Source organism: Mus musculus, chromosome 6, assembly GCF_000001635.26.
Source record: "Mus musculus strain C57BL/6J chromosome 6, GRCm38.p6 C57BL/6J".
NCBI classification, from domain to species: Eukaryota; Metazoa; Chordata; class Mammalia; order Rodentia; family Muridae; genus Mus; species Mus musculus.
This window is the reverse complement of record NC_000072.6, coordinates 116,036,447-116,049,932: the sequence shown is the minus strand read 5'-3', so window position 1 is coordinate 116,049,932 and position 13,486 is coordinate 116,036,447. Positions and strand designations below refer to the sequence as shown.

The 13,486-nt window shown below is 42.0% G+C and overlaps 1 protein-coding gene across 11 annotated transcripts in view; it reads left to right on the top strand.

Annotated features, from left to right (window-relative positions):
* Tmcc1 (transmembrane and coiled coil domains 1) overlaps positions 1 to 13,486 on the top strand; it is a 174,911-nt gene that overhangs the window by 143,589 nt on the left and 17,836 nt on the right. For all 11 annotated transcript variants that reach the window (XM_006506309.2, XM_006506308.3, XM_030255484.1 and 8 more), the window contains one exon: positions 6,128 to 7,062. In XM_006506309.2, the coding sequence (XP_006506372.1) occupies positions 6,128 to 7,062 (935 nt within the window). The remainder of the gene's footprint in view (positions 1 to 6,127; positions 7,063 to 13,486) is intronic.

Here is a 13,486-nt window from a genome sequence, read left to right as displayed (position 1 = left end):
GAGATGTAGTACTTGGTGTATTACTCTCAGTTGGCTTTTCTTGAATCATGAAGCATTTCATTCTGTAGAATACGCATTCCAGTAAGTCAAACACAGGAAGACTAGCTTCTAAAGACAGAGAAGGGGCTAACAAGATGCCTCAGAAGGTAAAGGTGTTTGCTGCTAAGCCTTCCAATTTGATTTCAAGCCTCAGAACCCACATATAAAAGAAAAGAATCAACTCCCACAAGCTGTTCTCTGATCTCCACACATGTCCCATGGTACACACATATCCACAATCTCAGAGACAGAGACAGAGACAGAGACAGACAGACAGACAGAACTTGAATAAGAAGTAGGTGGTCAGCCGGGCGTGGTGGCGCACACCTTTAATCCCAACACTCGGTAGGCAGAGGCAGGCGGATTTCTGAGTTCGAAGCCAGCCTGGTCTACAAAGTGAGCCCAGGACAGCCAGGGCTATACAGAGAAACCCTGTCTCGAAAAAACAAACAAACAAAAGAAGTAAGTGGTCTTTAATCACAGCACTCAGGAGACAGAAGCAGGCGACCCCTGACTTTGAGGACAGCCTGGTCTACAGAGTGAGTTTCAGGACAGTCAGGGCTACTCAGAGGAACCTTGTCTCAAAACAAACACATAAACAAAAACAAAATAAATAATAAATAGATGTAATTTAAAAATTAAACTTAGAACATTTAACTGTCTTTTCAGAGGACCTGAATGTGGTTCCCCGCATCCACATCAGGCAACTCAACAATCACTTGTAGTTCTAGCTCCAGAGGATCGAATGCCCTCCTCTGGATGCCACAGGCAGCTGCACTCAAAAATGTGCATACCCACACATATAGGCACATTATCTTGAAACGTAAAATATATATATGACACACTTCCCACAACAAGGCCACACCTCCTAATAGTGTCACTTCCCATGAGCCAAGCATATTCAAACCATCACAGAGGCACAGCACTTATTAGGCAGAGACGTGTGGTTATCTGTGAGTTCCAATCCAACAAGGTCTGCATAATAGGGTGAGAAACAAAAGGTGTGACATTTTTAACCTCGTCCTGTTGGGATCCAGTCTAGGAGCTAAGTCCAAAGCAGTGATCACCTGTCATTTTTATTTCATGCTATATGTCTTAGGCATAATCTAACACTCCCCTGGTGTATGTTCTTGTTGGGCTCAAGCCCCAGGACCTCTCTTGGACCAAGTAGTACTCTTAATACTTGCTGTATATATCCAGTCCCCAATTTAATATATTCAACATCTTTTCAGAACAGTCTTAGGGAAATAAACTGAGTGAAAAACTTAAGCTCTGAAAGGACACATGGGCAACCCAGAGTCACAACTGGTGAATTTGGAAAGTTCATAGTGAACTCAAACCATTGTTCTTTGCGCCATGTTCTGGAATATTGCTGTGTGCTATTGTGTCTTCCTGTCTCTGCCTTTTGCCCTTAGATGTTATGTGTGTCTGTCTATCTCTTGTCTGCCCTGCCTAGGATTTCCAAAGTCTTCCTTGTAGCCCAGGCTGGCTTCCACTTAAAAAGCAATCTTTAATATATTTGCAAATGAAAACTTGCAAAGCAGTTAAATGCTTTGTCAGGTACTATGCTTTAATTGACTTCCCTCTGTCCCTCATGAATCTTTTCACATTTTCTTTTAGTTATTTTCTGGTCAGTTAACTTCTACCAGTAGGTAATTTTAGTCTGATTTCTTAGTAGAGAGAAACAAATATATAGAGCAGTGTGACCTGTAGCTGCTGCACAGGAGCCGATTTGCAATGACAACTCAGAGCAGCAGAGAAAAATACAGCAGGTGGTTATCTGCTGCCTCCTCCTGTCTGCTGACAGCTGGCTGGGGGAGATGCTTTCCTGACATTGTTTAGAGCTTATTGTGAGGATTGTAAGGTTGTTTGACCATGGGCTAAGCCACAAAGCCAACTTTCTTTCTCTCTCTCTCTCTCTCTCTCTCTCTCTCTCTCTCTCTCTCTCTCTCTCTCTCTCTCTCTCTCTCTCTCTGGGTTTTTGAGACAGGGTTTCTCTGTGTAGCCCTGGCTGTCCTGGAACTCACTCTGTAGACTAGGCTGGCATCGAACTCTGAAATCCACCTGCCTCTGCCTCCCAAGATCTTGGACTAAAGGTATGTGCCAGCACTGCCCAGCAAAGCCAATTTTCAAAGTGTGACCTTCACTATAGAATTTTACCTTTGTTCTGGATTCTATGTAGCTTGCTTAGAAGTGAGTATGATCTGGAATCTACTAATGATGAGATCTTTAATAAGAACAGCTCACGAGCTATTTCAGTAATAGCCAGTGCCAAAAGCCTGCTCTGCCAGGAGCTACTACAGCACTTTCACACTCATGACTAATCTCATCCTTAAAACAGCCTCCTGACTGTTCCCTCTCCTTACCGTTGAGCAACTTATGGCCCTGTCAGTGCTTCAGGGCAGAGTATGTCAGTCATCTTGCTCTTTCACGTTTATGCCTTTCAAGAAATTCTAGGGCAATACCACTGCTCAGGAAGTTGAGGCAGGAGGGCTATAAGTTTGAGGCCAGCTTAGGGATACTACTATCAAAATACTTTATGTTATGTGGCTCAGTGGTTGAGTGGTTGACTCAGGGTTTCATCCTCTGTTCCCCCTTTGGTAGAGGTATTTTTTAGTATCACCTTTGAGAACTTTGCTTCACATTTGGAACTGAGTTGCCTGGAATGAGTTAGGGATCCAGTTCTGTATGTTACCTATATCCAGCGGCAAAGGAACTGCTTTTTGACTGATAGATTCATTTCTCGAGGCCAGGTATTCATGCTTGGAGTACAGACTTCCCTTTTAGAACTTGGTTCCTGCTCCATTTCTGAATTTCTCCCCTTTAAAAATTGATACCTTCCCAAATTAGGAGATATTACTGAATATTGCAGTGACTTTCAGTTTCTAATGTCAACTGGCCTGTTACAGGTGTGTTTGTCTATGTTGGAACTCTTCATAGGAAGACACACTTGCCCTGGGTAGAACAGGAATTAAAGAGAGTCTGTTTTATTTAGTTATTTTATAGAGAAATAGAATTCTAACCAAATGTGATCATTTATAAACATTTGTATAATAAAAATTATTGATTTCCTTTTAAATGGTTGAACCTTGATCCTTGTCTCTAACAGTTTTTATTTTATGTGCATGAGTGCTTTACCTTTGTGTTTGTACCACATGCATGTCCAGTGCCCTTGAAATGGCACATACTATGACATTATGTAAATGCTAGGAACTGAACTGAGGCCCGCAGCTAGTGCTCTTAACTGTTGAGCTATCTCGCCAGCCTTCTCCAACAGTGTTTTCACCAGTATGATCAATTTCTTTTTTTGTTTTTTTGTTTTGTTTGTTTGTTTGTTTCGAGACAGGGTTTCTCTGTATAGCCCTGGCTGTCCTGGATCTCACTCTGTAGACCAGGCTGGCCTCAAACTCAGAAATCCGCCTGCCTCTGCCTCCCACAAGTGCTGGGATTAAAGGCGTGTGCCACCACCGCCCGGCTGATCAATTTCTCCCTCCCCCCCCCCCCCCCCCCCCCGATCAATTTCTTTTTTGTTGTTGTTGTTGCATGAGAGAGAGGTGGGTGGGGGGGGTTAGGACAACTTTATGGGATCAGTTCACTCTTTCTACCATGTGTGTTCCAGGAATAGAAGTCCGGTTCTCAGACTTGACTACAGTATGTGTCATTACCCATTGAGCTATCTCCCTAGACCCTGATATGGCTAGTTTGATTTCACAGATTCATAAACTTGAACACAGGGAAAGCTTGGTTGAAAATTCTTCATATCTTCTGTGGAATATATGTGTTCCATATATTCTGTGGCAGATTTTGAGCTTAATTATTGGACATAGATAAGCAGAATGGTATTATGCACTTTAGTTATAAGATGTTAAATCTTGGGCTAGAGAGATGGCTCAGTGGTTTAGATCACTGACTACTCTTCCAGAGGTCCTGAGTTCTATTCCCAGCAACCACATGGTAGCTCATCATCTGTAATGGGATCTGATGCCCTTTTCTTGTATGTCTGAAGACAGTTACAATGTACTCCTTCCTATGCATAAAATAAATAAATAATTCTTTTTTTTTTTTTTTAAATGCATTCCTCCATAGTCTCTGCTTCTGCTCCTGCCTTGGCTTCCCTTGATGAGGGACTGTAACTTGTAAGCTTAGATAAACATTTAATTAAAAAAAAAAGTTTAAATCTCATTCAGAAGGAAAATCCAGCAAGTGGGAGCTTATGCAGCTAGATTTGCATACACACACATGCAAATGATTATATAGCAACAACAAAAGAAAGAAATTGCTTATTCTGATGAAAGTGGAGAAGGCTGGAGGGATGACTCAACAGTTAGAGCACTAGTTGTGGACCTGGGTTCAGTTCCTATAGAGCAAGGTGTTTTCAGAATTTTTACTGCGGCTCTTGACACCTTGTCCATCTGAGATTCTGGCTGCCTCTCCCTTCACAGTCTCTAGCCACTGTGTTCCTCAAAGGTGAATCAGTATTGTTGGAAGTAATGCAAAAGGCATTGTACTAGTCTCTGTCAAGGGTGTCTGTCTCTTGCTGTGTTGGGGATGGAAGGCAGGGCTCTTCCACTGATCTGTTTTCCTAGGCCCAACATTTAGTTACATTGAAATAAGAAGAAAAGAATACTGTTGGCTTTTTGTTCTCCCCCATCCTCCAGTATTAGTCATCACACCCAGAGCTTCATGTACTAGGCAATTACTGAAGTATAGCCCTAGCCAATATGATTGAACTACATATATTTATAAAAGCTCAGAGGTCAGTATAAATCCTGCCCAGATGATAAAATGAGGCTCTGTATATCTAAGATGAGAGAGGATACTTTGAGACAACAGGTTAACTATTGGCATTTCCTGGGTATATAAGATAATGAACATGTAGGGGTTGACCTCTGTACAGTTCTTACTGGCACATTGTCATAGGACAAACTATGGAACAGAACCAAGAAAACAGTATTATGACCTTAGTCTACAGATGGCCAAGTTGCAACCTGACCCTCACACTGGGCATTTTTTTATTGCCCTAAGAGGCTATTTTATATTACTACCCTTTCTGCTACTACTCTAAAGAGCAGTTAATAAACTCTTCCTTGGATCCTACTCTAAATGACCAAGCCACATACAGGGGCACCCTCCAGTTTCAGCTACCTGCTTTGACATTTAAGTTTAAGCTTTTGCTGGGCAGTAATGGTGCATTCCTTTAATCCCAGCACTTGGGAGGCAGAGGCAGGTGGATTTCTGAGTTCGAGGCCAGCCTGGTCTACAGAGTGAGTTCCAGAATAGCCAGGACTACACAGAGAAACTCTGTCTTGAAAAAAACAAAAAAAGTTTAAGCTTTTAAGTCTGAGCACTTGTCCTTTCTTCCAGTCCTTGTAGTGACTCTCATCCATATGAAAGAACAGTGTGTGAGCTTTGTAGTTCCTTTCCTAAAGCAAGCTTTTTATTGGATAAAACACAAAATTTGGGCCCCAAAAGATCTGACCTTCGCCTGTGATTTGTTTAATCACTTACCTTTCACTGTCCCTATCTATTCCTGCTGTCTTTCTGGGTATACCACAGTTATTTTAATTCAGTAGCATTCAGCAGCATATCCTCTGCCTGTCTTCCACTGCAACAAAATGTCCCAAGAATAGAGAATGATCTCACTACTCTGGGTTTGACTTATGCAAACAAACACTGTGATAACAATTGGGTGCTTATATCTCCGTATCAACATAGCATTCTTGCTAACCTTTTCAGGAGACCAATTTGTGAGTGTGGCTCAGGATGGCTGATTGTGTCTGAGCACTAGAATGGTTTTCATAGTATTACATTGAAAAATGACATGCTATCTTACATAGATTTGCTTCTGGGCAGAAGTATGCATAGGAATGAGAATTAATTCATTCTCTCAACCAACAAAGGGAGCTTTGTTATTTAAAGAAATCCTGTATAAAGACTAGCCAAGAGGGCAGCAGGGCTTTTACAGGACAAGGGGATGTGCAGGTCACCCATCTGTGCTGAGAATTCAGCATAGACATATTTTCAGCACATTTTAGCACATTGATTCTAGACTGCTTCTAATATCCACCTCTTGTTTTTAAAATGTTAGATCGAGCGTTTGGAAGTAAGCAGCCTCGCCCAGACTTCCAGTGCCGTGGCCTCCAGCACTGATGGCAGCATCCACACAGAGTCTGTGGATGGAATACCAGATCCTCAGCGTACAAAAGCTGCCATTGCACACCTGCAGCAGAAGATCCTAAAGCTCACAGAACAGATCAAGATTGCACAGACAGCCCGAGACGACAACGTTGCTGAGTACTTGAAGCTTGCCAACAGTGCAGACAAGCAGCAGGCTGCTCGAATCAAACAGGTGTTTGAGAAGAAAAACCAGAAATCTGCGCAGACCATTCTCCAGCTGCAAAAGAAGCTTGAGCATTACCACCGAAAGCTCCGTGAGGTGGAACAGAATGGGATTCCCCGACAGCCCAAGGATGTCTTCAGGGACATGCACCAGGGTCTGAAGGATGTGGGTGCAAAGGTGACTGGCTTCAGTGAAGGTGTAGTGGACAGCGTCAAAGGTGGATTTTCCAGCTTCTCCCAGGCTACCCATTCAGCAGCAGGGGCTGTCGTCTCCAAACCCAGAGAGATTGCCTCACTGATTCGGAACAAATTTGGTAGTGCAGACAATATCCCTAACCTGAAAGACTCATTAGAGGAAGGACAAGTGGATGATGGGGGAAAGGCTTTAGGGGTGATTTCAAACTTTCAGTCAAGTCCAAAATATGGTAGTGAGGAAGATTGTTCTAGTGCCACTTCAGGCTCAGTAGGAGCCAACAGTACCACTGGGGGCATTGCTGTGGGAGCATCCAGCTCCAAAACCAACACCCTCGACATGCAGAGCTCAGGGTTTGATGCACTGCTGCATGAGGTCCAGGAGATCCGGGAAACCCAGGCCAGACTGGAGGACTCCTTCGAGACCCTCAAGGAGCATTATCAGAGGGACTACTCCTTAATAATGCAGACCTTACAGGAAGAGCGGTATAGGTAAGTTATGCAAAATCTAAAGCCTAAAGTATTTGTTCCCTTTTCTTTGAATATGAAAAAGTGAATTTTAAAGATGTCTGTCTCTAAAGTGTTCAGATCTGTCTGTAACAGCCACAAGAGTTTTTCGTCAGTCAGCAAAGCAGTTAAACAACTCCTAGATCACACACAGATGCAACATTTCTTAACTTCTCAGTCTTTTATCCCAGTTTATGACTTTAACGCGAAGCTCAAGCTTTCTGAGGTATTTCTTCAGTTCACTGAGATGATGAAGCATAGTCAGTTGAAGCTGACTGGATTGTATTCAGAACATCTTAATCCTGAGAACTTTGTAAACTTTGTAAAAATACAGCCCAGCCAAAATGTAGTGAACTTTGTATGTATTTGGCCTTAAACATACTTATGTGAGCAATTAGTTTAGAAAAATTAGATTAGAAGTAAATCCAGACAAATGTCTGTGATGTTTATAAAGAACTGGCCCATTTGGATGAGAGTAGACAGACATAACATTAAGTCATTCTCCTGCAGTTAGAAAGTGTTCAAAGAGCTCAGAGCTTTTCAGTCAGAATCTATACCAAAGTTGAGAGTGGGTCTGTAGGATGGAGCCCAGGGCTTTATCCATGACCATCCTTCCTATACTGAGTCTGGTTTTTCACATTGTATCATAGATTCCTGCTAGACCACTCTTAGCAAGTCTCCAAAACCTTGCCCTGTCTTCCTAGTATAGACATAATATCCTCCCCAGAGAAATCACTCAGATCCAAATTTGTGGGCCAAACACTGGCAGCCTCCTCATGCAGATCAATAAACAGTGTTCTGAGAGCTGCTTCTCTGCATATAAAGCCTTACAAGACTTGAGTTTTAGTCTGTCCCAGTTCCTAAGTAGAAGGAATCTCCAGTACTTTACTAAGACATCAGGGTTTGAACAGAGGAAGTCTCTTCCACCTCTTGAAAAGTAAAAGCAATGTTTTAAAACTTTACTTTTATGAGGTGACCTCAGTGTCTGAAGTAAATTGTTCATGTTTATCATTTGGCTCTAAAGATAACAACAACATGCTTGTTTCAGATGGTATTTAAAAAAAAAATACTAAGCAGCAATCCAGTCTGCCTCCTTTTGTAATCTTCTTGAATTCTCATTGACACTTTGAGAGGCAGGGTCTGAGGCTCAGTTGGTAGAGTGCTTCCCTAACATGACTGTATCACAGGATATCTCTCTAATTCCAGCACTTGTCTGCTGAAAGCAAGATCAAAAGCACTTGCTGCTCTTCAGGGGACCCAAGTTCAGTTCCCAGTACCTATTTCATGTGGCTAACAATTATCTGTATCTCCAGCTCCAGGGGTTAGCCATCTTTTGTCTTTTATTGTCTGACATGAACAAACATGTGGCAGACACATAGATAACACAAAACTACAAATAAAATGTGTTTGTTTGTTTGTTTGTTTGTTTTTCTTTGGGTTTCTTGTTGTTGGGTGTTTGTTTGTTTGTTTGTTTGTTTTGGAGACAGGGTTTCTCTGTGTAGCCCTCACTGTCCTGGAACTCACTGTGTAGACCAGGCTGGCCTTGAACTCAGAGATCTGCCTCCTGAATCCTGGGACTAAAGGCATACACCACCACCACCCAGCCTCCTTAAAAAAAAAAAAACCAAGTTCATCCATAGGAAATTTGGGGACAACCAGGACCACATGAGACCTAATCTTAAAAAATAAAAGTAGACATTTTAAAAAGAGGGTAGGTAGTGGCAGAGTGTTTACCTGACCACCAAAAAGAGGGTAGGAGTACTACTGGCAAGGTAGTCCAGCAGGTAAAAGCACTAGCTGCCAAGATCTAAGTGTAGCTCCCATAAGTTGTCATTAGCACCTTTGCATACACGCACCCACACACATACACACTAAATACAATGTAGTGGGTTTTGTTTTGTTTTAAAGATTTATTTATTAATTAAATGTAAGTACACTGTAACTGTCTTTAGACACACCAGAAGAGGGTGTCAGATCTTATTATGGATGGTTGTGAACCACCATGTGGTTGCTGGGATTTAAACTCAGGACCTTCGGAAGAGCAGTCAGTACTCTTAACTGCTGAGCCATCTCTCCAGCCCCATTTTGTTTTTCCATAAAGAAAAAGACTTGACAATGGTGAAAAAGGAGTAAGTTTAGGAAAGGAAAAAAGGTATATGTATTACTATTTTCATCAGTGTTTTCTATATTTAATAGCCTGGGAAAATAGTGTTTAAGTGGACTGATTAAAATTAAGACACTGGTCCTTTTTTACCATATTAAACCAAAATTCCACTACCATTTCTGTTACTAGCTGTGAAAAAAAGATTAACATCTGTGTAAGGGCTTCCTGCCTATATCATAACAGTAGCAAAGGCCCTGCAAAAAATTGCTACAACACTGAAATGAAATAGTGTGTGAAGCTTGCAAGCCAGTGCTGGCCCCCAATGCTGCAGTGATGTCAGGTAGCCACTGCTGCTGAGCCCCAGACCCACCCTCCAGAGGACCTCTGTCCATTATTTAAAAAATTAATTATTATTCCTGTTATTAAATTCCTCTAGGACTTAAAATTCATTTAGAGATTATTTTTTTTCAAGTTAGATATTGACCACTGTGAGAAAAGGAGAGCAACACATCTGGAAAAGTCTGCCTTTGTTTGTCTATTAGATTAAGTCCGAGATGGGTCTGTCATCTCCTCTCAGTGCCTTAGGATTGTGTCTCAGCCCCTCGTGCACATGAGTAGCATTCTCCCTTTGTTGTACTTTGGGATCTCTGGAGTAGCCAGGTTTCAAGGAATAGAAAGTAAAGAAGCCTGAACCCTGTTGGATGTGTAGTCTCCCTCTGCTCTCCTCTCAGCCTCACAATGATTTTTCCTTATAACAAAATCCTGAAGGCTCCATTTGAAAAAGCCACAATATGAGACTCCATTTACATATTTATACACACAGACACACTCACACTGACAATTGCCTAAAAACAGCAGTAAAAAGATTGGCCTTCTTTGTATGTCTCCATTACAGCAAATATATTTGTTTAGCATTGTTCATCTTTTAACAGTTTCACAGAAATGACACTCTTCTCATGAATGAAAACCTGTTTTAGACACCAAAACTTTTCCAATTTTAAGCATTTTTGGAGACATTTTCTAGTAACACTTGACAAAATAACCCAGCTGAGTGATGATAGCTGAGAAGAGAAGCAGTGCAGCCAGGAGTGCTCTGGGCTGACAGGGCTTATGTGGTTATACATGTCTGCAGAAAATGCTGGCAGCCTTTTGTTTGTGTGTTTGTGTTCTAGCTTGTCTTCTTTACATAGTTTCTCTCCATTCCCTACCTGTTCCATGCTACACTATTAGGGAGCTGCCTGCAGCAGCCCCTAATTTGTTTTGTACCCCCTTTGGTCTTGTACATGCTAGATAAGTAGTCTACCATTAAGCTACACCCCAGCCCATATATTTATTTCTACTTTGTTGCAAGCTTGGATTGTCTAGGAAGAAAGTACAGGTGATGGGTGAACTATATGACCAAGAATTAATTAACTTGGACATGGCTGCTGCATTGTCTTTTGTGTTTCTGTGCTTTATCCTACCAGCACCTAAGCAGGTCAGCAACCAGTGTTTTAGCTTGGATGGTAATGGGGAGGAGGAGGAGGAAGAAGAAGGAGGTGGTGGCAGTGGTGGTAGAGGTAGAGTTGATAAAACTATCACTTTTAGAATTTGCTGAACTGCTGTGATGCACATTCACTAACCCTCCCAGCAACTTGCAGGTAGGCTGTGTTATCCCATTTTACAGTCAACAAAATTGAGATCCAATGTGGGGAGGTTTTTTGTTTGGTGAGTTGGCTGTCTGGCTTTTCAATACAGAGTTTCTTTGTATAGCTCTAGCTGTCCTTAAACTCACTCTGTGTGTACTGGGCTGGCTCGAACTCATAGATCTACTTGCCTCTGCCTCTCAAGTTGCTGGGAATAAATAAAGGCATGTACCACCTCACTAGACCAGTGTGGTTGGTTGGTTTGTTTGTTTGTTTGTTTGTTTTTTAATTTGCTGAAGGTCAACAGCAAAGCCAAGACTTTATCTCACCTAAAATCCAGTGTTCTATAACAGCACACGTTGTTTTTCAATCTCAACCCTGCTATCTGTGATTGAATGACCGTTGTAATTTTGAGACGCACTGATGACTGCTCTGGATGCTAGCAGGCTTTCCCAGGTTAGAGTGTGTGTGTGTTTATTTAAAGGTGAGTCGCTATTTTGAGTATATTATAGAATTCTGTGAAAGCTAATACAACCAAAACTAATATAACAGTGTAGGTAGTGAAATCTCCTTGAGACCCTGGAGCCCTCTTCCCCTTCAGAGCCATTCTCATCAGTGCCACCACTTGCTTCCACGCTTCCACTGTGTTCTGCCCCTGTGAACTGGAGATAGTTTGCTTAACTCTGCCAGTAATCAGATATTCCGGTGCCTCTGTCTCACCCACACACTTGTGCCTGACAGGCTGGGCAGCCATGATAGCAAAGCCTACATCTGGGCTCTGCTTCACCCTTTGAAAGGAATTAGTTGTGAGTCTTTATAAGCTTTGCACCAGACCTCTTTTTTTTTTACATATTTTTCATGTGCATTGGTATTTTGCTTGCATATCTGGGTTTTTTTTTTGGGGGGGGTCAGCTCTTCTGGAACTGGACTTACAGACAATTGTGATGTGCCATATGGGTGCTGGGAATTGAACTCTGGTCCTTTGGAAGAGTAGTCAACGTTCTTAACCACTGAGCCATCTCTCCAACCCCTATATAGGACTTTAAATTATGAGTGAGATCCGTGAGGAGAAAGGAATGAGGTTTAATAAAGTTTTAAGTGATGAGAGCCCTGTGGACTTCATATTTCCTTACCCAGTTCCCTTTGTCATCTCTCTAAAGTTTTAGTATAGGTTTGCTAGTGGCTCCTGGATTCAAAGCGCTACTCAGAGAAGGGGCTTCTGTATGTGGTTGAACCTGATGACACATGCATGCACTGAGGCCAGAAAAGACAAATGGTTTCACCATGTCACCCAGGAAATCGCTTCACATGCACGTAGTTACCAGTAGCAACTGAGAGGTCTAGGCTTGTTCCCCGAGTCAGTATATTGGTTAGCAGACTGGTGAAGGTTAGGCTCAGCTATAGCAAATGCACTGACAGTATGAAGGATAGAAAGCTCTCCTGTAGAACTCCTGGCTGTGTTTGCTGCTGGTATGAGCAGTTGTATAGAGTGGGCAGAGGTGTTGATGAGCAGTAGTGCAATTTAAAAAGCTTCTATTTTGAGGGGATTACTATGCTTTGGAACCAGCTTCTGAGACTATTGGTATTAAGGCCAAGGATATTCTATACCACACTGAGTCACAAGGGCAAAGGGAGAGGGAGAAGCAGCATCACATGCAGTAGAGCATTGAGTAACGTGGCTGACCCAGTCAGGCCAGGCTCTCCTACACTATGTTATGTAACTTTTATTCGCCTGATGTCATTGTCATCTCTGAGGTTTACTGCCTCCTCAATCAGCTAACCTGGACCTAGTCCTGAAATCTTTTAGCCTCTGTACAATGTAATCTAGGCTTTGAATGTTTTCAGCCTCTGAGACTTGCTACTGAATAAGCTCACCCTTTCAAGCTCTTTCTGTCAGGTTCAGCTCAGCTAGCTGTTCTGGCTCCAGCTCCTCTCCAAACTGATGAATTCAATCTAACTTCTCTCTCAGGCACTGACTAAATTGCTCTGCTTGGCCTCATACTAACTGACAATCTGTTCTAATCTTCTGGCCCCTCCTCATTCTCTGGCTCATTCTCTTTTCACCAGTGTCTAGCTTGTTCACTTTTCAACCTGTCTGTAAAACGTTCCCTTCTCTTTCTCTTCTGCACTGTTTCCTCTTACATTGTCTCTCTTACCTCTCACTTCTCGTGAGAGTTGGGCATACCCTATTCTATCAAATCTTTCACCGATTTGTCACTTTGTCTGCCACTCAATTAGATATCACTTAAAAAACATGAGTGTTTCCTTCTACAAACTAACTTTACCTTCATTATGTGGGATTAAAGGTGTATACTAAAGGCATGTCTGTATTCCAGCCAGAGGGATAAAGGTGGATGCTAAGACTGAGTCACAACACAACTGGAAACAGGTTTTTCGAGTAAATAACACAATCTCAGGGTTCACAGTGTGATCAGTATTTCAACATAACAATGTAAGTGGTGGTTTAAGCATGGTTTTACTGTCATTGGATATGTTCACATGTAGTTGTTTTAACCCCCTTTCAACTGTTAATCAACTGAAAATTGATCAGCATCTCTAGAGTTGTGGGCTGTACTTAAACAATAACTTTGAAATAGAAGCCAAGATTATTGGAATCGGGTTAGCCTTTTGCTTTAAAAGTGTGTATGTAGAGGAGGGTCCTAGTTCAGAGATATTCTTA